The sequence below is a fragment of the Eurosta solidaginis genome, chromosome 5 (assembly GCF_040869045.1).
Source record: "Eurosta solidaginis isolate ZX-2024a chromosome 5, ASM4086904v1, whole genome shotgun sequence".
NCBI classification, from domain to species: Eukaryota; Metazoa; Arthropoda; class Insecta; order Diptera; family Tephritidae; genus Eurosta; species Eurosta solidaginis.
Genome location: NC_090323.1, coordinates 167158022 through 167184508, shown reverse-complemented (window position 1 = coordinate 167184508; position 26487 = coordinate 167158022). Strand labels below are relative to the sequence as shown.

General features: G+C 35.1%; 1 protein-coding gene across 17 annotated transcripts in view; it reads right to left on the bottom strand.

The window, feature by feature from the left end:
• The window catches only part of LOC137233656 (collagen alpha-1(XV) chain-like), a 1316768-nt gene that overhangs the window by 437931 nt on the left and 852350 nt on the right, over window positions 1-26487 (bottom strand). For 15 of the 17 annotated variants that reach the window (XM_067756874.1, XM_067756865.1, XM_067756879.1 and 12 more), the window contains one exon: window positions 20891-20968. The exons of the other annotated variants lie outside the window; for them this stretch is intronic. In XM_067756874.1, the coding sequence (XP_067612975.1) occupies window positions 20891-20968 (78 nt within the window). The remainder of the gene's footprint in view (window positions 1-20890; window positions 20969-26487) is intronic. 17 annotated transcript variants of the gene reach the window in all.

Sequence of the window (26487 nt, the reverse complement as noted above, 5' to 3'; positions counted from 1 at the left end):
TAAAAAATCTACTAAAAAGTTTGAAATTATAAAAAAAAAAAAACAGCTGTATTTCTTTTCACTATGCGCCAAATCTAGGAAAAACCACGCAAATAAGTATTAACGCACAACAGCTCTGCGTAAATTTTAAACCTGACTTGCACAGCACGGAAGGGAGCTGGCAATATGCCGCTACGTGTGAATTTAGTTTGCCCACGAATCTTTAAATGATGTGAAAAATTACGCTAAGCGTTGAGGTCCGTCAGAATTAGAAAACACCTCTCCGAGCCGTTTGAAATTAAACGGGGTTTCAGAAAGCATAATGGCATTTGATACAAGCTGTAGAACCTAATCGCCCTATAAACGTGCTACTATTGGCGTAAGCTGGCGACATTGATATCTCCGGGATGAGCTCCCGCGTTTTAGGTTTTCCTTTTTCCGAACTGAAAAAAAAGAAGCTAAAAAATAAGGTTAATTTTGAGTTAGGACAAAACGAAATACCTGCTGTCATTGAGCAAAAGTCAGTGGATTTGCGCCTTAGAAACCATGTCAGTAATGGCGGCCATAATTTTTAAAAATTAAAATACACCGTTTATTTGGCAACTAGCATTTACACAAACCACAACGCTAGCGCTAAAATTCAGGGATGAATTACTCTTGGCAATAAATGCTACTTTGAACTAAGTAGACAAGTGAAAAGTAAAGACTTCTCTCGGCAAACGAAAACCATACTCTACAAGTCACTTCTCGTACCCGAACTAATATACTAAAAGAGAAAAGTACTTCGAAAGATTTACGGACCTCAACGCATTGGCGGCGACAAGTACAGAAGAAGATTTATTGAAGAGCTGTACAACTTTATGCAGACACTAACAATGTCCAACGAATAAGAACACAGCACCTACGCTGGCTATGTGATTTTATTGCAAATGAAAGATGATGCTCCGGATTAAAAGGTATTTTTGTCGAAACCAGCCTATGGTAGCAGAGGAAGAGGGCGATTTTTACACCCCTAGAAAGACGAGGTAGAAAACAGTTAAGATTCCGTTGGTGTTACAAGTTGCAACCAGTTAACACAGCGCCGAAGCGACTGGCGCGCCTTCTTCGACGGCCATAATCGCTTAAACAATTAAGCGCCATTCAAGTAAAATTAAGTTGGCCATTTAAGTGTTTAACATTTAAATTTAGATTGAAAAGTAAGCTCCACAAAATCCTAAATTTAAAATTTCGCATACCGAAATTTTCTACTAATTTAGGTTTTTTCCCTTATCACGATTCCCAGCCTTATATTTTAATTTTATTTTCAATGAAATGATCGTTCTTAATTTAATTAAAAAAAAAATAATTTAATTATCATACAAATAAAACATGATTCAATGTGTTTGTAAAATGTTGTTTAATTTGTGGTCACTCGGCTACTTTAAAGCTGCACTAAACAACTTATAATAAATACAATTAAGCATTTGCCAATAATTTTGTTGATATTAATTAGGTATTTCATGGAAAAATATATATTCAAAAAAAAAAAAAAAAAAAAGTTTTCAAGCAAAAAATTTAGCTGAAAAATGATATGAGGTAAATAATACAAAATATTTTAAATAATTTAATTTATCTCATTACCTGAAGCTCGTTTGGGTTAGACAATAATAAATAAAACCTTCCACACAAACCTACATTTTTAGATATTTTGTGTGGTGCTGCATCTATATTTTAACTGACATTTCAATTGAGTTAATTAACAATTTAGAAACAAAAAAAAAATTATAATCAGAAATCCTCAAATAAACGCTAATCTAAATGCAATTCACGCATTTTTGTATTAACGCAGTAAATGACTTTTGGAATAAGCCATAATTTTTAACTCACCGCGAGCGCGCATAAACACACCTACACAGTAAGGCATACTCATTAAAAGGAAATAATTTAATAAAACAAACCAATTGTTTTCAGTTACATTGGCCACAGTTTTGAATACTCCCCTCTACTGTTCAATATTGCAATAGGTTATTATGTACTCAATGGTTATTTAGTATAGCAATTAAATTACCATAAATTTTTTGCTTTCAAGCTAATTTTACATAATCCATTAATTTTATGTTGTTGCCACAAATACTAAAATTTACATATGGTTGGTGGTAAATTATTGTTTTCGGGTACTTATGTGATATCATATGTGTCACACAAAGCACCGGGAGAGCAAGCCCCAACTTTTTCCAATTATAAATAGCTTATCTACGCTTACCTACTGCTTTTATGGCAATTTTTGCTAAAATTTTCATTGTAAATCCATAATAACATTTGCGCCTGCGCGTATTTATTTACAACTTTATTACTTTTGTTGTTTATTGTGTTGTTCTGCATTTTAATGTTTAATATCGTGATATTAAATTTGAAAATTTAAGCTAGAAAATACTCTGATTAGCAAGCTTTGCGTGTTGGTTTTTTTTAATTGCTTCATTGGTCAACAAAGAGGTACTACACGGCGTATACGTAACTTAAGAATGAAGCGCTTATAACGAGAGCTTGGCTAATAAGTTTATAGTAATTGTAATAATATATAAAAAATGCATATGTGTATGTTTGTGTGTTTCGTGGGTTTCCAAAATCACGCGATATTTTCGAAATTCTTGTGAAAGTAGGCCCTGCAATCTAGGACAGGTACAAACATTTTGCTTATTAAAAAATGCGCATAAAATGCTAAACGCTATTTTTTTAGTATTATTTTTCTATATATTGTAACGAATATTAGCAGCACTAAGGGATGCTATCATCTCTAAGCCGATGCTAAGCAGTGACTTGTATGCACATCAATAATTCAATCATTATGTCTACACATATGTACGTACACTCAGCGGAGAAGCAACGCACAACCACATGCATAAATCTGAGATTCTCCCGAAAGTATGCAATGGTTGTGCAAGTGTCGCTCACACATACAAGTGCATGGGGTTTGAGAGAAGCTACAAAATCATGCATCTGTAGTTACAGCTGAGTAATTGTAACTAACTAGTAAGTTCTGGAAATAGAAAAGCCTAGAAATATGCAACGAGGAGATCAGATAGTATAAAAGGCAGCAACGGTAGAGGCACGACAATCAGTTTGATTTAAGACGCTATCTGGCGAGCAATAGTAGTGTTATTATGAAGTACTTTAATAAAGGCCATTTTGCATTATTGAATGGTGGACATTAGTGATTCGAACGTTAGAAGAATGTTGCAAATAAGGGGAATTTCAATAAATTCGTCACAATATTTATAAAAATGCCAGGTAAAGAGATTGTGTCAATTTAATCGTTGCTGTCTTTATGACCGAAATTTTGTGGCGAAACCCGACATAAATTTTTCGATTTGTCCCCTTTTGGTGATATGGTTCCCTACATTCTTTTTACTACTGTCATGGGTTTTGTTGGTTTCCTTATATTCAAAAGTTTTGCTTTCTTCACAGGCTATTATCGCTCAATTTCCCGTAACCTAGGCACGTTGGGTGAATTCGAGTTTTTTCCTAACATAATGTACATTGTTATTTTCGAGCCAATTTTGGGTGATACAAGCGTAATGTACTATGGTCAAATCCATCTAAAATATAGTTGACGACGTAGTTATGGCATAAGACGTTTTTTAAGAAACACGTTCACATACATTTTTTGTGTTGATGGTTCCCATAGTAAAGAACAATGTGGATCTTTTGGGAGCGCGTTTATGAAAGGACCAGATATATCGATGTACTCCAGGGAGTAAATGCTCTGAACATTGATTAAAGGGAACTCAGATCATAAGATATGCTTTCCTTTGTAATTGCAAAATATTCAAATAAAAAATCTAGCTTTGTTGAAAAAACGCTTAACAAGATCTTAATGCTTAGTTCTACCCCTACAAAGATCTTTTTTTGTTAGCCAAATGTCTATTAACCCTGGTGTGAACTCACATACCTGATAATTCAAAAATTTATGTAGAACTTGTAACACTTTAATTTTTAAACGCCCTTGAACAAACAATTTTACCAATTTACAAAATTACATGCACGCAGCACATTTGTACACAGAGAAGAATATCATGAAATGGTGAGTGTTACGTGTCCTACGTACCACGAAACTTCATTTAAAATAAATTGATGTATAACTACGCATACTGCAAAACAGAAAAATGTGCACAAGGACAGCCTTGCAATAAATCGTGACATTAATCCCAAAAGATAATGGTCTGGGGTTGATCTCTTTTGTCGACAGTGGGTATGATTGATCCGCTGTAGTCCCTTTTTGGTACAGTTGATACGATTTGCAAATTTTTGTAGCCGATTTCAAAAAACAATATAAAAACCAAAGCAAAATGGGTGAGAAAAATTTAGTGAACTTAAAACGAAGGAATTAATTAAAAGAACGCTGCCCTATAACGAAAAATATAAGGACCCTACGTTCCATTATCGTAATCATATATACTATTTCTAATTGCTGTTATTATATGCAGATTCTTTTTTTCGCTCTTATTAGGAATCCATATCTATAAACAAAATTATGGTTGTAAAGATGGGGATTCGGGCTTTTAGAGCTTTGGGCAACTCCGGTTGTAGTGCTTTTGTTAAGCTATATTTTATTAAAATAATTTGTTAAAAATAAACGATTGTGAGCATACAAAGAAATCTGTTTGTACTCTGGCACTACTGTGAATATTTTCACTGCATTACCGGCAGTTACTACCATTCGCCAGATGGCAGCGCAAGCTGTAAGTTTTAACTGATGGATAGAACAGCTGATTTCGGTTGATATTTGAAAAGAGACATTTATATTTGTTGCGCAAGATGCGCACGGGTCCAACTCGTATATTTTATTATTCTACAATACCAATAGGGAAAAAATAGAAAACATGGTATCAGATTTTAAAAAATTATAAAACCGATAATGACCCCCGTAAAAATGGAAATATGATTTGTCCGATATGTAACAAAGGCGAATAAAGAAGACTTGTCCGACATTGCTCTTAGAGTTATGAAGAGGACCTCTGGGATAGTACAAATTGCCATAAAAAGAGGCTCCATATGCCACTTTCCGCCGGGGTACAAAAATGAGGTGTCAAACAGTTTTCGCAAGGATATAATGGAGAGTAGAGGAAGGGTATGTCCGACAATACCAGTAGGGGTGTAAAGAGGCACGTCCGGCAATGACCATTCAGGCATAAACAAGTTGTTTAACTGCTTTGCTACTTATACCGGATTCATCCTCTGTTAATAGCGTTTTTGGCAGGGAGCCCAGACGCACTTTCACGTTATTTATTATGCGTTCATTACAAAGAGTAAAGTAGGACCCACCTGATGAGAGTATATAAGATAAATTTAAAGAAAGCTAGCCTTTGTGGGCTCATTGCGCTCACTTTCAAGACAACATACACATCTATTTAACTAGACCCTGTAGTAAGTTCAACTCTTTTTTATTTGCTTTAAGCTAACTAACTGTTTTAAATTTCAAAACAACAAAAATTTTCTTTTATATACATACATATGCTTTATATTCCTTATTCTTGTTCTTGTTTACTTTTTCTGAAGCTTTCACTTTCACGCTCATTGAGCCTGCATTCCTTACAAAAGTATCATAAAATAGCATAGTAAGCACACATTTGTTTACATATACTAACGCGAACATATTTATGTATAGCCTGAAAGTTACAGAGCAAATTTGTGGTAGTAAAGCTAGGCATAAAGGGGTTTTAAATGCTTAAGAATATATTAAATATGACCTGAAAAAATACAGCTGCATAAAAAAGGGTGATATGCTTGTGTATATTGAGTACAGAGAATATTTAACAAATATGTTAGAAATGTTTTGTTTCCTTGGAAATAACTAAATTGTCTTATGGCATTTCGCATAAGAAATTTCTTTTAATGAAACCCAAATATTTTGCTTAAATTGCTTTTCTTTTTAATGAAACGCAAAATGAAATGTACTGCATGATTTATGGGAGAAAGTTCGAAACTAATTTTTGTGAAGGCTTAAAATTTAGCTTTATTGGCAAATACTTGTATATCTAATTAATGAAATATTTGTGGCTGCAGATCCATGAATCTCAATAAATTCGTAGAAATGAAATACTCAATTTAAGTTGCCGGGCTTTTATTATAATTTTCGACTAAAAATTTACATGATTAAAAATTTTAGCATAAATTTTAAACATAAGTTAAAAAATATTTTTGAACAAGATAAGAAACCTATCAGTTTACTACAATGTTTTTTTGAGTTAACTCGTTTTCAATTTTAAACTTATATGAACAATAATTCGCAAATCTCAAAGTTGTTTTAAAACAAAACCAAAAAGTCCAAAAATATAAACATAGAAACTTAGAGATTCTTTTGGGTTTTGAAACAAAACTGGAATTCATAAATACCCTTTCATAAGATCTTGTTATACATATGGAGTGTTATGATATAATTTTTTATCAGATGTGATAGCTCAGTTGGTAGAGCAAGCTACTAAAATCCGTGTTGTTGTTCTGTTAACAGTGCTTCGCCCCATTCAATGTGTGCGACCACTCACAAATTGTCATCAAAGTCAACAGGAGTGCAGACGTACAATTTACAACCTTTACAATTGAAAAGATTGTTGGTATCATGTGGTGGCATATTGTATGAATCACATTACGAATGTCGGGGTTACTTCTGGACATGTAAAAGTTTAACCTGTTAAAGTATTAAGAATAAAGTTGGGCCAGGGTGACTTGTGTCTCCCTTGGTGATGCGCTTTCTTTTTCTGCAAGAGTAGGATATTGCATATTAATGACGTGGTTCACTGGGCGAGTCCTTGGCTTAGGGCCTGCTTATGCTTGTGTGGATCAAGCGGCTGTGTTGTCAGGTGCCGGATCTCGTCATAGTGCTTATAGAGATGTTTCTTTAATCCCCGTGGAGGTGGTGCTAGATCAAGCTGTCGTTTGCTAGGGTGTCCTGCTTTGTGAGAATTAACCAAAAACTGCTTGTTCATTATTTCGTTATGCTCTTTAATGTTTAACTCTTTGTCCTCGCTATATAGGTGATATTCAGGGGTCATAAGGAGACATCCCGTGGCAGTTCTAACTGCACCATTTTGACAGGCCTGCAGCCATATCTAGTACTTGTACAGCAGCCGGCTAATTGCTTTGTACGTGGCTAGCAACTTTTCTTTATCTTTTCCACAAGTGCTGCCGGAAAGTGACCTGGGAATTTTGTTGCGGTTTTTTAGCTTATATACAATTTCGGTGAAATATGTCTTGAAGGTGAGAGTATCCTTGAAATATCGTGCAAGAGTTGCACTCCAAAATTAATTGAGCAAAATTCGGGTTCGAAAAGTGAAAAAAATTCAGGTCCAAAAATTGTATCTAATTGGTAGAAATGTAAATGCAAATGATGTAGAAAACAGAATTGAAAAAGAAAAGATAAATAAAAACCACTCTGACCGATGGATTCTATTATCGGCTGAGACAAAGCTATTCAAATGGTAATTTCTATATAAATACATATGCATGTTAAAATAAAAACAAATAAGAAAGTCTAAGTTCGGGTAAACCCGAATATTGCATACCCAGCTGTACACTTGAAATGCCGTTTTTGTTTGTTTTGTGTGCTTAATAGTGTTATAAGGCTGCGCAATAATATATATACATATGGTTCTATTCTGAACTAATTTTCGTTTAAGAGAAGCAAAAAGGATACAGAGGCTAACACCAAAAGACCTTGGGGGGGTAATAATGCAGCTTTCTTTCAGATATGGGGAATTCCTTACTCTTAACAAGTATATACAAAAAAAAAAAAAAAGGTATAAGTAGGGCAGTGTTATTAATGAAACTTTCTAACTTTTACTAGAAATAGTTTATTACCTGCACCTACGCACTTTTACAAAATCTTTTATAAAAAAGAAGGCGACTTAACAGATTTAGTCCATTTTTACTGAAAATATTTCCTGTTAAAAGGCATACATGTGCACCAAATTTTTCGTCGAGTTATGGCTCCACAAACTTTGGAAAATGCATTGTAAGGAAGGAGCAGTGCCACGCCCATTTTTCAAGATTTGAATTTTCTCACATTTCTTGTTTTAATGGCACAAAATACGATAGGTACACAACTATTTTTCGCTAAGATTTAACTTATTGTTTTTGCCTTCGACCCTTTTTATATAAAAGTAGGCCTGGCCCTTAACCAATCTTATACATATTTACTACAAATATTTTACTTTCTAAATTGAGTTTTAAAATTAAATTGGAAAACACTAAAAATTTTGGAAATGGGTGTGGCACCGCCCCTTTTTTGTCTAAGCAATTTTCAATATTTCGGGAGCCTTAACTCGAAGAAAAATTTACATATCGTAACAAAATTGGGTACATATATTTATGTACATATATTTATGTACCCAATTTTGTTACGATATGTAAATTTTTCTTCGAGTTAAGGCTCCTGAAATATTTAAAATTGCTTAGACAAAAAAGGGGCTGTGCCACACCCATTTTCAAAAATTTGAGTGTTTTCCAATTTAATGTTATAACTCAATTTAGAAAGTAAAATTCTATTGATACAAAGCTCTTTTTCGCTAAGATGTAGCTTATTATTTTCGTCTACGGCCCTTTTAAAATCTTTTATATAAAAGTGGTCGTGTTCCATAACCGATCTCGTCCATTTTTTGAGAAATATTTCCTGCTATAGGGAAAATTTGGTACCCAATTTTATTACGATCCGTTAATTTTTCTTCGAGTTATGGCTCCCAAAACACAGAAAATTGCTTAGTCATAAAAGGGATGGTGCCACGCCCATTTTTTTATATTTGAAGTTTTTCCAATTTGCTTTTACAAATCCACTTGCTTGCAAAGATATAGCTTATTTTATTCGTCCAAGACCCTTTTAAAAATCTTTTATATAAAAGTGGGCGTGGTCCTTAACCGATTTCGTAATTTTTTCTTCAAAGCATTCCTTATAGAAAAGGCAACCTCTCTGCCGAATTTTATTACGATCGGTTTCACGATTATTGATTTATGATTAATGATATTTGTAAAACTGATTTTCTCACAAGTGGGCGGTGCCATACCCATTTTAAACAATTTGTTCAAATTTTTATCAAGAGTCTCAATATCAGTCCACACGTCAAATTTTAACATTTTAGTTGTATTATTTAATAAATAATCAGGTTTTTTGTGTTTCCCAAAATGTTATATATATAAAGAAATTGGGTGTGGTTATCATCTTATTTCACCCATTTTCAATACCAATCTATTCTGGGTCCAGATAAGATCGTGTACCAACTTTGGTGACGATATCTCAATATTTACTCATGTTATCGTGTTAACGGACAGACGGACGGACGGACATGGCTCAATCAAATTTTTTTTTGATATTGATGATTTTGATATATGGAAGTATATATCTCTCTCGATTCCTTTATACCTCTACAACCAACCGTTATCCAATCAAGGTTATATTACCCTGTGTACAAGTACAGCTGGGTATGATTAAAAACAAACAAATTTTTGTGATTTTAAAGCCACTTAAATTTTGTGCTGATGAATGTATTTATGCAGCTGCCAGCTTGTTGATGCCAGCACCAGTGTAACAACCATAAATTTATTTATGTTATTTACGCATTACTTTGAACTCACAACAAATAGGGAAGATAAAGCAATGTTTTAAACATTTACAAAGTGCCGTGCTCTAGGAAGGTATGAGGTATGTATGTTAAATCACCTACTTATGTAAAAGTACATTGATTGCAGTTGGCATTTCGTGTTAATGAATGAATGAATGAAGCAGTGTACTACGAATGTGACTATAGAGATTTCAATGTTAATGTAATGATGTAATAGATGTACTCATACTACCATTACAACAACAAGCGAGAAATTGCTTTGGAGCTGATGTTAATGACATACGAGCTTTACACACTAATTCGTGTACAGCACTAGATAAACTGCACGCATATCTGTGTGTATGTGTGCATGTGTGTATAAACTCGTAGTTTTATCTATGGATTGTGATTTTAATGCCTCTGCGTAAGCTTTAGCTGTTGTTGGCCTCAACAGCTGCTAGTGCTGATAATATTGTGCTAGCAATGTGCAATTTAGTGTTGTTGATAACAACACATATCATATTGTGCCACCTGGTATATTGAATTGCTTTTGTTGTTTAAAACTGCTGCTGCTTTTGTTGCCCTCAAAGGCGTAATACTAAATTAATGGCATTTGTAAACAGCATTTAATCCATTGGAATTGCTCTACAACACGCTTTCATGTAAAGTATCAAAAACAACAAGTTGACAACACTAGCAGGTAAACGCTCTTACACGCTACAACAAACAAACCCCCCAAGTACTACCAACTAGATGCTCATCACTTCCTGCTGTTTTAGCACCATATTAAGTACTACACAGCGTATACGTTACATTCAATTAAAAGAACAGTACTATATAACTTACATGCATACGAACTGTGTTCACTGTTATATACATTAATTGACGTGGAATACGCTTTCAACAAAGCTTCGTAGGTTAAGTTAGGTAGAACTGGCCGGGCAATATTTTAGAGAATAGCTTTGTCATATGTATTGGCAAATACTAGAAGTTTTCTAGGACCAAGTTTAATTGCAGCCTCGAAATCTGGCAACTATGCCGCCGCCAGTAGCTGGTGCCTTCTCCTCGTGAGCACAGGACACGAACAAGGAACGTGATCAACCGTTTCTTCCTCAGCTCGCAATTGCTACATCTGCTGTTACTGAATAGGCCTAATTCATACACATTTGACGCCAGAACGCGGTTGGGGGTTTGTATTTTAACGCCAGTTTTACATTCTAGGTCGGTCAGTTAGGATATGATAATAGTAATTTTCATAGTATCAGCACTCACTCGATCTATTGAAGATCGAAGCCTCGCGAACTAAGACTTATTAGCAAAAAAAAATTCTTTTAAGAAATCATAAAAAATATACAAACGATTATAGCCCTGCAGGAAATAGGATTTAAACGTGATGTATCGCAAAACGATCACAAATAACAGATACTCATAGGTCCGGTGCTATAATAATAAAGGCTTCCTTAAAATGTCGTTTTTATTGGTAGAGTCCGGATTTGAGTGTGAACCGACATTTCATACTTCAACTCACAAAACCAACACAGCAGCTATATACCGGATAGGTGTAACGTATTTGAGTGATATCGTAGATATAATGTGCCGTATAATATTCAGTGGGTGTTCGATGGTCCTTTCTATTAAATTAGTAAGTTTGACTGATACTCTCAAAGCTTGAAGTTTTTAAGAGTTTGGCACGGCTTTTCCTTATATATTTGGTCCCCTTACTTGTCGCTCTGGATCATGTTCCTGATTTCTGCGAACCCATCCCAACAAAAACTTGTTTTTAGCCCCCAGATCATTAAGGACTCCATTTCATTTATCGACTAGGTAAGACGTAGTTGCTTCAAATTGTAAGGCCTTCTGATATAATGAGGATACTCCTCGAGTATAGGCCCTCCATAGAAATTCTGTACTGAAAACTTCTAATGCCTAGGTTTCTGCCTGAAAAATAATGGGGTAGCAATATCTTGCTATTAATTTCTTAAAGTTTTACCCATCTGTGAACCAATGCTCTGAGTTAAGATCAGTATATGGATTTTCCAAATTGTTCTGCCAACAATAGACACCTTAAAATTTTGTGAAATTCTTAAGGTACCATGGCATCACGTAATTGCAATATGGGAGTGTCTTTGAATTTTCTTATCACACTCATATGACCTGTCAAGTTTCCGAAAGAGATTTCTACACTTAATTATGTATATGAAACTCCTCATCGGTTAGGTGCAGTAGGTAATTTTTTTACACATAAGTTTAGTACAATATGGATGTTCAAACAATACTAAAAATTTGTTCCTATTATGGAAATTATTTGTGGGATCCTACAAGAAGGAAATTAATTGAGTACTTGCGTAAAACGTTATACTTTAACTGTTTTCCAAATGTTTCCAAAATTTTTCCATATAATGCAAATATTCTACATTTAAGCTTTGCAATCGTATCTCCGACACAGCACACAGTCTAGGCCAAAGCTCTATTTTTATTCGTATTCACACTTGCTCCAAAACCTCACTCGTCCAATGTTATCTAACATTCAGAATAATTCTGTCAACTAACCACATTTGTTCTTGTATACAGTAGCAACGTACATGTTCACAGATGCATAAAAACAGACATCTAAACATCATTTACGCTTCAAACCATACGCTTCATACATACAAACATAGCGTTTACACATGAACTCACATACATATAAACATTTTAGCATTCAAATTAATGTTGTGTTAAAATGTTCAACACCTCATAGAAAGCCTCAGCTTTTTTTGTTATTAGTTTTCGTTTTTCGTTCTACAATTTTATAAAAAAATTGTATCGGTTTTTTTAGTCATTATACATAAGTCAGCACCCTTCATGTTATAATACATACCTGAATGAGTGATGGGTGTGTTGATTCAATTTGCGCTGTACAAAAGTGATGTTAGGTGTGCTTTAGAGTTTAGTACGTGTGCATTTTTGGGGTGTGAATTCATTCATTCTTCTTTTGTTTATTTAAATGCTAACTTAGTCTTACTTATACTCAAAGCATTTATAATGGAAAGTAATTTTTCAGCGTTTACTTAATATTTGATAAATGAATGGAGTTTATTTTGTTTATTTTTTCATAATATTAAGTCGAACAGACCAGATCATGCAGTGTCTTTCAGGTGGAAATTGAAGCCGTGAAGAAAGCACAGGGTACTGGAGGAAGCATGGTTAAAATGCAGTTGCGTCAATGTATATATTGAAAACCAGGCGGTAGTTATGTCACATCATTAAATGTCTTGGAATTCAAAGAAGCATTGAAGAGACTTCGCTCAGGCAGGGCAATACATATATACTGAAATCCCTGTTATAAAGTTATAGAAGGTAACTAAAAGGCAAATGAGATGACAAAGGAGGGTGCAGCAGTCGATGAGTGTACGTTACACGTCGTCTCAACCCGTCTAGGAGAAATCAAAAGGAGAGAGAAGTTTTACATGATCCACCAAGCAGGAAAGCGTGTATGGAAGCGCGCGGCTGCAAAATTTATAGAGCCATTTGCAAATTCTACGACGTAAGATTCACAAAGTTGCTCATATCTCTAAAAAGAGAAGACTTGAGGTTCACGATGTGCATACTAACTGGATACTTTCTTCTAGCGTTACATGCTTTTGAGTAAGGGCTCCTCAGTAAAAGCAGCTGTTGGTAGTGCGAGCTGCAGGTAGAAATAGTTGGCCACGTTCTGTGGGCGTGTACTGCGCTTGCGAGTTCAGGGCTCCAGCTACTAAGAGTGCCTAAGTTGCTATATCTCAAAGCAGCAATTAAGCTAAGTCCTAGAAATCTTCTAACATTTGCCTGGTAACTAATAGTAGTTTTTCCGTTTTGGTCGACTAACAAGCTCTGGTAGCACAACACTAAATTCAGTCATGTCATGGTTTAATTGACAGGCCAGTTCAAACATGTACCAAAAGAAAATTATCGTCGAGCTATCGTTTTTTACCAGCTTCTTATTGCTATGTCGTCGGTTAACAGTCGGTTTCTTACCGCTTTTTTGATCGATGGGTTACAGATATGTTATCGATTTTATATTGAAATTCTGTCGGTATGTGTTTCGTTAACAAACCGTTTTTTTCGATATCAAATCCTTTTATTTTCTGATGTCAAATCGATAGTATTTCTATTACATATCACTATATTTATGTCACATCTATAATTTTTCAGTATTAAACCGAAAACTAGTAGACAAATAATTGGAAACACGACGATAAAAAATAGGTGGCACTGCGATAACCAATTTAAAACAAATCGATAATGTTTATAGTAAATCGAAAATTTTCGTCCATAAATCTGCCAATAATATAACAGCAATAGTACTGAGCGACACAGAAAAGTGGCCAATTTAGCAATTTTGGAAAAACCACACTCAGAGCGAAAAATGGGAACTTGAATGCAATTTGGTGCATTAGCAATTTTTCATCCCAACTCAAAAGAAAGAACTTCCAAAACAACAACAATGAAAGAAAAACGGCAATATTTTTGCTTTTACGATGGCGACGTGCAGTTTGCTTAGCGTAAATTTCGCGACATTGTAAAAGAACTGGGCTTCAAAATTCGATTACTGCTGGCCGTTAAATTGCAACAAGCTGTCCACACCAATGAAAACCCTATCGCTTTTAAAACAAAACTGGGAGTCTCAACAATGCAAAAAGGATCAAATCGAAGCCTGCTTTATGAAAGGAAAATTCTAAAGCCATACAAGCGGTTTATCGTTGTCATAATATTGGACGGATGGAAGGAAACATTTAAAAACAAATTTTTGATTACTTAATTACTTACTTTATTGGCGCTTAACCGTTTATACAAAAGAATGATACGCTGTGTAAAAAAAATTCGTCCATAAGCTAATTTAGAGCCCAGGGCAACCAAAGTTTTAAAGGACTGTGGATAAACTTTTAAAACAAAATATAATTTTTGCATTATTTCTTAGGTGCAAAACTGGAACAATCCAATTGCATACAATTATTCGGAGCTTCGTTTGTTTTGCAAAAGTTTAATTCAATATTTCAGCAGTGATGTTATAGTATAATTAATGTTAACACTAAAGCAATTGATTGAATGAAACAAGTTAATCAAACCGAATAAGCACATTAGGGCCATACTATATTTTATGCCGTGAAACTTTGCGTCGAAGTCATTGGCATTCATATTGATCATTATATAATATAAACCGATTCTGCTATATGGGGTGCTGGTCTGGTGGAAAGCACTGGACACGGCGAGCACCTCCAAAATGCTAGTGTCAGTGCAACGGACGGCGCTTATCGGTATCAGTGGCGCTATGAGAACAACACCTACCTTGGCACTGAATGTCATGCTGAATATACATCCAGTAGATATTGCGGGAAAGGCAGCCGCGGCCCGGTCGTTGGTCAGGCTTCGTGATATGGGTTATATGCTTTCTGATTTCGGACACTCTAGCCTTCTTACTAGTTTCGACTTTATCCCGGACAGGACGGACTATTGCATGCCGGTGGCCGCTCCCTATACAACCTTTACCCCAGTCATTCCCCCGAGGGAGGAGTGGAGAAGAGGAATTATCTGGGGCATGGGACCGGTTGACTTGTTCACGGATGGGTCGAAGTTGGACGGAAAGGTTGGCGGGGGGTCTTTTGTCAAGAGCTAAATGTAAGCCGCAAGTTTAAGTTGGCTGATCACTGCAGTGTATTCCAAGCGGAAGTTGCTGCGATTAAGGATGCGGTGGATGAAATGCTATCCAGCGCTACTACGGTTAGGGAATTTAACATCTACTCTGATAGCCAAGCGGCTATAAAGGCCTTGAGCTCAACTACAGTGCGATCGAGGGTGGTCTGGGAGTGCCTGACCACACTTGCGATTGCATCGAATTATTTTACAATTAAGATTATCTGGGTCCCGGGCCATAGTGATATTCCGGGTAACTGTCAAGCGGATTTCTTAGCCAGAATCGGTACAACTGAATCGGATGAAGATGGCTGTAGGGATTTCGGGATTCCGCTAGCCACCTGTGGATTGCTCTTCCATAGCTGGGCCTCGAGTCCGCTCAGCAAACGTTGGGCGGACACTACGTCTTGTAGGATATCAAGATCTTTCTGGCCGAAAGTGGATGGCAGAAGGTATGCTGAAATAATTGGGTTCACTAAGGCTCACCTATCAATGGTCATTGGGGTTTTGACAGGGCACTGTCCCATGGGTATCCATGCGGTACGTCTCAATATATTGGAAACTCCATCCTGCTGCAGCTGTATGGAGGATGATGAGCTGGAATCACCAAATCACTTTATGCTTGACTGCCCAGCTTTTGCCAGAACTAGGCGAAAGTATTTCGGTCGTGACTCACTTGGATCTCCCGAGGAGCTATCCAAGGTTGAGATCGGGATCATTCGGAACTTTATCGTTGCTACCCAACGATTCTCTAAGTAGTTATATCTACGTCACCGTTAGTTTAGTTTATTATATGTGGTATCACAACGGACCGTCATGTTGTCCAAGTGAGCTTCCTCTATCAGGGAAGCTACCACCCAACCTAACCTAACCTAACCTAATACCAAAATTTCTCAAAGGCCATCAGATTTACTGTCACTTATTGAGATGAATGTATGCCCTTTTATCATACGAATTCTGGTTGACACCAGAAAATACGACTCGTTGCATTACATATAATATACTCCTAAAACAAAGTTTATTTTTTGAATTATTGTTCCAGTTTTGTTCGTCAGCGTAAATCGCTTCACTTCTACAATAAAATGATTATATGTGACCTGGAATCATGAAAGGGGCCTATTGTGCGAAAATACCGTTCTTCACTTTTTGAGTGATTCTTATAGGAAATTTAACGCTATTTGTAATGGTACAAATCGCAGTTTTCTATCTTTCTTAGTTTTTCCACAAATCGTATTTAAAGCCAAATCGAACCACAGATACGATTTTTTGAAATATTTCCACCCACGCGCCACTTATCATAGTTTTTTTTCTTATTATTGCAATGTCAACGGGTTCTGAACTATTTTTCAAGTTTCAACCTTGTAGTTTATCGGGAAGTTACTTAAATTTTAATTACAAAATTCTTTCACAACGGCCGGCCGCTACACAGAGTCAAGCTAAGCAAAAACTTTAAACGCATGATTTCATGATTCCAAGTCACATATATCTTTTTGCCATTAATTATTTCTGTTCTGAGCTTTAATTTATATTTCTTATTTGGATTTAAGTTGTCGCAATCATGTTAGCCAATTAACATAATTTATGTCAAACAATTAAATTTTTCCACAGTATTTATTTGTGGCGTAAGAGTTACTGATTTTTATTATATGAACTCGTGTTGCTACAACAAATATTTAAATATTTCATAGAAACCATCAAAAACTGTAATCGATGAAGTGCCACGATCTCACAATTTAATTATAATATGAAAAGCTTTTTGTATATGTACATTAGAGCGGGTCAAATGTTACGGATGGATTTTTTCCCATTAGGAGTATAGCAATAACGTAATCTACGGATGATTCTAAGAAGAATTGCTGAATACACAATAGCTCTATGTCCGATTTCGATGTCCCCACTTTTGCAAAATAAATATTTTGCATTTGAATGTAGGGTTTGGCAAAAAATCATCATAGCTTCTGATAGAATTATAGGAAAAATATCATATTGGGCTTACTTTAAAGGTATTTTATGTGGATTTCAGAATCTGTATTATTACCTATAGTGTTTTTGAATTTTAGGAGAAATATCAGGCTTAAATTATAAGAAATTAGCCTAAAATTAACTTTTAATTACTATATTATCATTTTAACAAATTTCTTATGGAAAAATATTTTTTTCTTTACAGCAAAAATAAGTTCAACACATTTCCAACAACTTTCATTCAAACAGTTTTTCCTTTTTCGAATTCGTTTTAGTAGAAAAAAAAAATCAAAAATAAACTTATATTTTCAAGTAATAAGCAAACATTTTTTTCTACTAAAACGAATTCGAAAAAAGAAAAATTGTCTGTATGAAAGTTGTTGGAAATGTTCTGAACTTATTTTAGCTGTAAAAAAATGAAATTTTTCACAAGAAATTTGTTAAAAATGATAATATAGTAGCCAAAATTTCAATTTAGGCTTATTTCTCAAAACTTAAGCCTGATACCTCTACTAAAATTCAAAAACACTATAGATATTAATACAGATTCTGAAATGTTTAAAATACCTTTAAATTACGCCCAATATGATATTTTTCCTATTATTCTATCAGAAGCTATAAAGATTTTTTGCCCAAACCCTACATTCAAATGCAAAATATCTATTTTGCAAAAGTGGGGACATCGAAATCGGACTTAGAGCTATGGTGTCTTCAGAAATGTTTCTTAGCTTCATCTGTAGATTACGTGTTTGCTATACTCCTGAAATTTAACCCGCTCTAATGTACATATAAAGGTGTGTATGCATATGTAAAAAAATAATTGTAGTATAGTATACATTAGACTTAATGGAAGCGCTTCAATTGTATTTTAATTGCATTATTTACATTTAAGCCGATTATTCGCTATCAGCGCAAGCACGAATTTTCAATATTGTTATCTTAATTTGAAAAATTACAATAAAATGTATGGAATTTTTTTTTATTGGTTTAATTTGTTTTTTGTTGCAGGTCAAATAATTATAGGAATACTGTGTGTAAAACATTTACGCAAATAATTAATGCGAACTGGAAAGATGTGTTTAATTAAAGAACAGGAAAACAACTTTCTATTAGTGATTTTGGATCAGAGTACAATTTTTATTAATTTTTCTAAAAGGAGAAACAAATTTTTGTTTATGTAAACGAATAAATCTATAAGTTTATAAAATACGTCGCTTTGTAATGATTGGGGAGACCAACAACAGTTCGATTAGTGAAATGTAGAAGAGAAATTATCTACTGCTGAGTAAAATGTAGACTCTCACAGCTGCTCTCTGACAACACAAGTCAATTTGATGGAATGCAAGAGCATATCAAGGAAAAATTTATTACCGGCCACCACGGTAAAACAAGTGGTACTATGAAGAAACCGCGTTGCAACCAAAAGAAAGGACACTGTCTACAGGGTCAGCATAAAAGCATACGCAACAAGAAGGGTGTTTGAACGCTAGAAAGGTGCATACGAAGAAAAGCAGAGAGGCCCACCATTAATAATACACGCTAATTTTACCAAAAAATCCCTCGAAAAATAAAAAGCCCGGAGAAACTCCAGTAAAAATGAAATATCTACACAACATATGCTCTAACGATTGCATGCCTGACGATGGAAAGCTGAGCTTTCTTTGCTTAATCCACAAGAAGTGGGATCCTGAAAACTAAGCCAACTATTTCGGAACCTGCCTTTCTAAAATCGCTTATAAGGACGTGCCAAGCGAATTGTGCGAAAGCGAAGCCTGCCGTGAATCGGCTGATTCTACCTTATCAGTGCTGCTAAATACCTTGTAAATGTACCATCGACCAGATTTTCACTATGCGAGAAATCTTAAAAACAAAACCCACGAAAAAAATTGACACGCATCACCTCTTCGTCGATTTTAAGGATGCTTTTGACAGCACGAAAAGGAGCTGCCTATATGCCGCTATGTCTGAATTTGGTTTCCCCGCAAAACTTACACGGCTGTGAAAAATTACGTTGAGCAACACCATCAGCCCAGTCAGAATGGAGAAGGACCTCTCCGAGCCGTTCTTCGAAACTAAACGAAGTTTCAGACAGGGTGACCCCCTATCGTACGATTTATTTCATTTGATGCTGGAGAAAATTATACTGGCTACAGAACTTAACCGCTCTGGAATAATATTCTATAAAAGCGTGCAATTACTGGCGTATACTGACAATATTGATATCATCAGCGTGAACATTCGCGCTGCAAGTTCTGCTTACTTCCAACTAGAAAAAGAAGCCAAAAAATAGGTTTGATGGTGAATGAGGAAAAAACGAAATACCTGCTGTCATCAAGTGAAGAAGCAATCACGTCATTGTTGGAAGCCATAATTTCGAAATAGTAAAATATTTCATTTACTTGGGAACCAGAATTAACACAAATAATAATGTTAGTCTGGTAATCTGGAAGAATCACTCTTTTTAACAAATGTCACTTGTGGCTGAGTATGCAATTGAAGTCCTCGGGGCAAAAGAAGATCTTGCCCTACAAGTCACTTATAGAACCCGTCTTGCTATATAGTGCAAAAAATGGGCAACGAAAAACATAAATCGACTCAAGGAGTATTCGAGAGAAAAGTTTCCCGAAATATTTATGGGCCTCTACTCGTCAGCGACGGCGAATACCGAAGAAATTTTATTGATGAACTCTGCGCACTACATATATGTATAGTTCAGCAAACACAGCAGCTACGCTGGCTAGATCATATTATGCGAATAAAATATGAGGCTCGGGCTGAAAAATTATTCTGATTGGAACCCTCCTACGGGAGCATATGAAGATGGCGGCTCTTTCTTCGCTGGAAGGACCAGGTGGAAAACGATGAAGCATCAGTTGGGTAAGTAAGTAAGAGTGAAATATCACCTTATCTCGGCTGCCATATCGAAAACGCTCAATCAAAGAACATTTTTTATAGCACCCTTTTTCAGAATAAACCTGAAAAACCTATTTGTGAAAACAAAAATTGAAACAGCATTCTTCTGATATATGGCATTTTTTTTAAGTAGGTTGCTTTGAAAAACTCACGAACTAACCGTCGAAATAAGGTGAGTATCCACTTAGATGTCCAACTTGTTCAAGTAATTTGTTATTCAAATATTTTAAGAAACGACAATTCCTTTTTAAAGAAAGATATCTCTGTTTTGCAGTTGTGCCAACTTTAGTACCATTCTTCGTTTGCTTTTTATTTTCACTTATCACTTTGGAGCTAATCGTGTTCTTAAATTTAAGTACATTGACCTTCACTGAATAATTGGCTAGTAAATATTTAAATATCAACAACTATTGATATAAAATCTTCTTAGTACCAACGTATTGTTAGTGTTATTCATACATACATATACATACATACATATACCCATATATGGATGGTTCTTTATTCAATCAGCATAAGTCAGTATATCAAAAGATTTAAACTGTAGTTTTAATCATACAAAAAAAGGGTTTTTTCTCGCCTGAGATGGCCCAGCCATCTCGCATTGATATTTAAAACAATGGCTTGAACGCTATGGCAACCGAAAACATGAACTGTGAGGTAGGGAATCAAGTAAATTAATTTTAAGAAACTACTGACTTACACTCATCTATTTTTAAACTCTTGCCAAAATTTTGTTCCACCTTACCATTAGAACCCAGAAAACTATTTCTGTTTGTCAAAAAAATTTAACTTAATATGAATTTTTTTTTACTTACCGTCTTTTTTGCTGGCGGCTGACATGTTGTAAGTACAGCTTCTGGATTTGTATATACATACAACTGTTGTAAATTTCCCTAATTAAAATATATAAAATAAAATATTTAAGCAAAAGTACGCAAAAACAATATTAAATTCGCACAAAGCCTCAAGGTTTTGGGAAAGTACACATTATTTGTTTTTACGAAAGAATTGACTCAAGTTAGATTCGATGTTAAAGTATTTTTTACCAGCTGTTATATTTAGTGTATGAAGATTACAGTTAAAAGGAACGTTTTTGTAGGGATGAAAGATTGCTGAATAAAATGTGTAGCTGAAAAAATGTAATAAAATTTATTAAAAATTAAAATTAATTATATCTAACAATTCATGAGCTTAACACCGGCTTATAATAATTGAATTTCAATTATTATGTTTTCTAAGAGAAACTGCAAAGAGTGAAACATTTACTGGCATATTGCTATGGAACCATTTCGAAAACCGCCAACGTAATCATCACCATACAATTTTGCAATGTTATCAAAGGCTTCACCGGGATTCGAACCGTGAATCACATGGTGCAACTGCAGTAGCCTATAACCACTATAGAGACAGAATGTCTCAATTGTATTGTTAGTGTAGAAATAAGAAAAACTGAATTAAGCATGAAAACAAATACCAGCAGGATGGCCTAGTGGTTAAAGGCTACTGCAGTTTCACCATGTGATTCACGGTTCGAATCCCGGTGAAACCTTTGATAACATTACAAAATTGCCTGACGATGATTACGTTGGCGGTTTTCGAAATGGTTCCATAGCAATATGCCAGTAAATGTTTCATTCTTTTCAGTTTCTCTTAGAAAACATAATAATTGAAATTCAATTATTATAAGCCGGTGTTAAGCTCATGAATTCTTAGATATAAGTATAAACTGAACACACCATTAAACAAACATACTTAAAATTAATTATTTTTAAATTTAATAAAGCAGAGACTCTCAACTAACGATGCTCGAGTTTATAAACATGCAATTCTACTTACAAGAAAGAAAACCAGAATTTTCGAAATATTTTATTTAAAATTATTATGCTATTAGAACAAGATTCCAGAGCTGCTAGATGATAATTCTTTTCTAAAAAATACGTAGTAGGTGTAGGTATGTACTCCTACTATCTTGAGCCGTGGGCACATTTTTCGGTACAGGCCGCTGAAGGAGCGCAAAAATATCGTTATATATTTTTAATACATAAAGCCGACTGACGTTTCTTCACAGCAAGGAATTTTGTTCGAATATATTTTAAATGGCGAAAAGCCCGCGAATCTCGCGAGCATTGAATACACGGATGGAATGAAAATTCCTTAGATATTCAGTACCAAGGTTTGATGGATGACGACTAAATGACTATAGTAACGAAAGCTATTAAAAATCGTGCTTTACTTTCGTAGGTTAGGTTGGGTTAGGTTTGTTGGTAGCTACCCTGATAAGGCAAGCTCGCTTGGACAACATGAAAGTTCGTTTTGATACCACATACAATAAATTAAAATAAAATAAAATAAAATAAAATAAAATAAAACTAAAATAACGCTGACATAGATATAGCTACTTAGATAATCGTTGGGTAGCAACGATAAAGTCCCGAAAGATATCGATCTCAACCTTGGATAAATCCTTAGGAGATCCAAGTGAGTCGTGACCGAAGTACTTTCGCTTTGTTCTGAAAAAGGTGGACAATCAAGCATAAAGTGATTTGATGATTCCACCTCATCATCCTCCATACAGCTGCAGCTATAATTTTTTGTACAAAAATTCGAATAAATATTTTCCTATAGAATTGATTTTAAAGCGTCTAGTAGATTACCGCCCACAAAAAGTGTCTGTGAAGAGATTTTGTGATGCAATTTGGAATGCATCTTCCCGATTCAAACGAGAGCTGCGGTGAATTTGGAATGACCGCGATTTTCGTTTTTTTCTTTGTTTGACAGTTTTTATAACACGCTGAAGGCGAACATTTTTATTATCCGAAATTAACTTCAAAATATCTAAACTTGTATCCACAAGTGAGTGATTTGAATCATTTTTTGTTTTGCATGGGCACATACCACATATGATGCTATCCTCGGATAGGCGGACGGAGGAACAAGCGAATGGAAAATCATTAATGATTTTTACAATTTTTTTTTTTGTTGGTGTCAAATTTTATTCGGGTGAAGCTACAATTTCATCTTGTAGACACTATTACCGAACAAAAGCATATTTATATCCGTATATCAATTTTTTTGCATAAAAGCCTTTTTTGCTACACAATTTCGCGGGTTACTTTAGAAATTTTCGTATTAACAAAAATTTGTAAAGTTGTAAAAATATTAGTTAAATTTATTCAGCTTAGCAGCATAACTATAAAATTTCCGTGAAAAGAGATGTTGAGTTATTATCCTTTTTATATTTCTTTATTTATTTAGTTTTTGTTAGCTACAATAAAAAAAAATATGCACAAATTTTCACATTTAACTAACACTCACATGTCTTGAAAATTAATATCCACATACATTTTTTATATTCTCTATTTGTTGTGATGAAACAGAAAGTCTGCGTTTGTGGCATGCAACGCCAGAACGTCGTGCGCTTCAGGCTGTCTCACCGCTCTCGTACATGGCAATAACAACAATGCGGCAACAAGAGCTTTTACGTTGCATTCCATTGCAAGTTGTTGTTTTATTGCTACTCTACCTATTTTTTTGTTGCGATAATAAAACTTGGCATTTTCCTGCCAGCGCTCGTAAATCTCAGGCAAACTTTCGCTGCTTTCGCATTTGTCAAAATGGCAGTAGTGTCAGTTGCGTGTGTTATTAACCGCTTGCAGTTAAAGCTTTTTGTTGTGCTGGTTTTCTTTTTTTTTTGTTATTTTTGTCCAGCTGTCATATCAGTGTACTAATAACTTATTAGAATTGCAGCACTAGCGTGAAAGTGAAAAAATGTGTCATTTATTTTACTCACAGTAAAGTGTAAAGTAATTTGTTTAGAGCAAAGAGGTCGCATTATTGACGGCATTGAAGAAGAGGATTGCTGCGATACATGGCATGTAGTCTCTCCTAATTACCTTAAATCGCAGTAATATGTTTGGCTTTGTTGATCGCAGCTTGCTGAAAATTTGTGATATGATCTTTGCTCACGGTATGTGGCGTTCTGAATTTAAAATTAAGTTATAAAGGGTAAGCTTAAGCTCTGTAAGGGGTTTGCTGAATGGAAGATACATATAAAATATAACTCCAGTCGTAGAATGGGGTATAATGTATGGAGTACTAGAGAATGTGTTAGAGTAGGCAAAGTGTGTGTTATTTATATACCGTATGAAGAACTTGGCAATGTGTAAGCGTAGGCGTAGTGTGTCGTATGAGAGACATAATCTATGGAAATATATAGAATGTAAGCGCAAGTGTAATCACTGTACTGTCGCGTCATGAGAGTACAATGTACGTGGTAGAGTTGATATGAGCGAAACAGACAGCAAGGCAAGGCGAAGGAAGGCCAGACAATACAAAACAGGGCAAAGCAAAGCAAGGAAAGGAAAGTGAAGTAACGGAAAGGAGAAGAAGGGAAAGAAAAGTAAAGTAAAGGAGAGGGAAGGGAAGGAAAGGAAAGAAAAGGAAAGGAAAGAAAAGGAAGGGAAAAGAAAGGAAAGGAAAGGAAAGGAAAGGAAAGGAAAGGAAAGGAAAGGATAGACATTGAATCGGAACAAAACCTGGAACCGAATCCGGAACCGAACCGAGACCGGAACTAAAACTGTGCTGGAACATAAACCGGACCAGAAGGGTGGCGGAACTGAATCAGCAACCGAAACCGACATGATACCGAATCTGGAAGCAAACCCTGGATCAGAACTAAAATCGGAATTAAAAACGACTCTGGAATCGAAATCGTTCTGGAACCGGAACCGAATCCGGAACTGGAACCGAAATTGCACCGAAACAAAAACCGAAGATGGAATTAAAATCGTACCGGTACAGAAACTGCATTCAAAGTAAGAACCAGACTTAGAATCGAAACCGGAGCAAGACCCAGAACCGTAACCAAAATCGGTACCAGATCGAAACTGAATGCTTATCGATTCATAAATTGTTAATTTTTGAAGGGTTTGTTATCGATGAGTTGTCGGTTTGTTATAGTGCTTTAGATGAGGTATTAACGAGTTATCAGATCGTTATCGAAAATTTATTGATTTATTGTCGAAAAGTTATTGATTAGCTTTAAAAAAGTTATCGATCGTTCTCGATAAGTTATGGATTTTATATCGAAAGGTTTCGAGTTGTTATCGAAAAATTATCGATTTGTTATCAAAAAGTTATTAAATTGACATCAACAAGAGCTAGATTTTTTTATCATCATGCTACCAATTTGTTACCGAGAACCCATGGTTGTTATGTAAGAGGTGCCGATAAAACCTAACTATAAAATCGAAGACTCATCACTTATTCGGCTACACCAAGCCACTAAGATTTTTTTTTTTCTAAGCTGATAATAATTTTACATTTTTCCTTGATACATTAACGTGTGGCATATTTTAATTATGTTGGCATTTAAAACTTATAATGAGAGAAGTTCGAAATTCGGCGAAAATTTACGATTTTCCACTAAGTACTTGATATATATTTTGAGCAAACTATGTTCTACGTCAAAACCTTGTTATCACTTTTTGTGACACCGACCAAATTGAGAAAAGTGGTATAACCATTTATTAGTACAACACGTTGAATACTTGTACTTTGTTACCGCTATTTTTCCCCGGTTATATGTATATATATATATATTTATATTCGTTTTGCTGTAGGTTTTTCCCTCTGTCTTGTGTCGCTTATTTACTCAGCTGTTTACCTCGCTTGCTGTTCGTCTGCCTACCACATTGCTACGTTATCTTGTCATTTTGATGAATTTGGCTATAAGTCTTTGTGGGCACGACTAACAACAAACAACAACGCTTCAACGACGCCAAGCGACAGGTGGCGGGCGACAGTGCGAAGTGTCAAAAAGTACGGCAACTAAAAGTTTGATGTTGATGTTACACCGGCGCCTTTGACGATAACTCATTGGCTAGTATTTGATTTTTTTTTTTAGATATCATGTTGGGGACATTCAAAGGCAATTTTGTTCGTGTGAAAAAATCTAATCTTGTTGAGCATAAAAAAAAAATATATGGTTGCAAAGTGATTTGTTTTTAATGAAACTGTGCATGCATAGATAAATGTTGTTTGTTAAGCTAACTGTTTTTAAGGGAAAGGGACAAGGCATGCTTCCAGGAAACTCGTTGCAGTGGAGGTATTTGGATATATAGAAAAATGTTCAAACTAACCAAGCATTTAATTTAAGCAATTGTGACTGCAAAAAGTGTCGTATCACCACTTGATAAGGACGGGTCTTTAGAGAGTTTAAAACTCAATTTGTATCAAAAAGGTGTAAAAAGGTGGATCAAACAATATAGCAATATCTGTGCTGTAATAAATTTTTGTCAACATTTTTGTGTTTTTTCAAGCCGCATTTAGTTTTCGACAGAAATTTTTTTCGAAATAGTATGCCAAGCTTCTTATTTAAATGGAAGTAGTTGCATATGCACATGCTACTGTT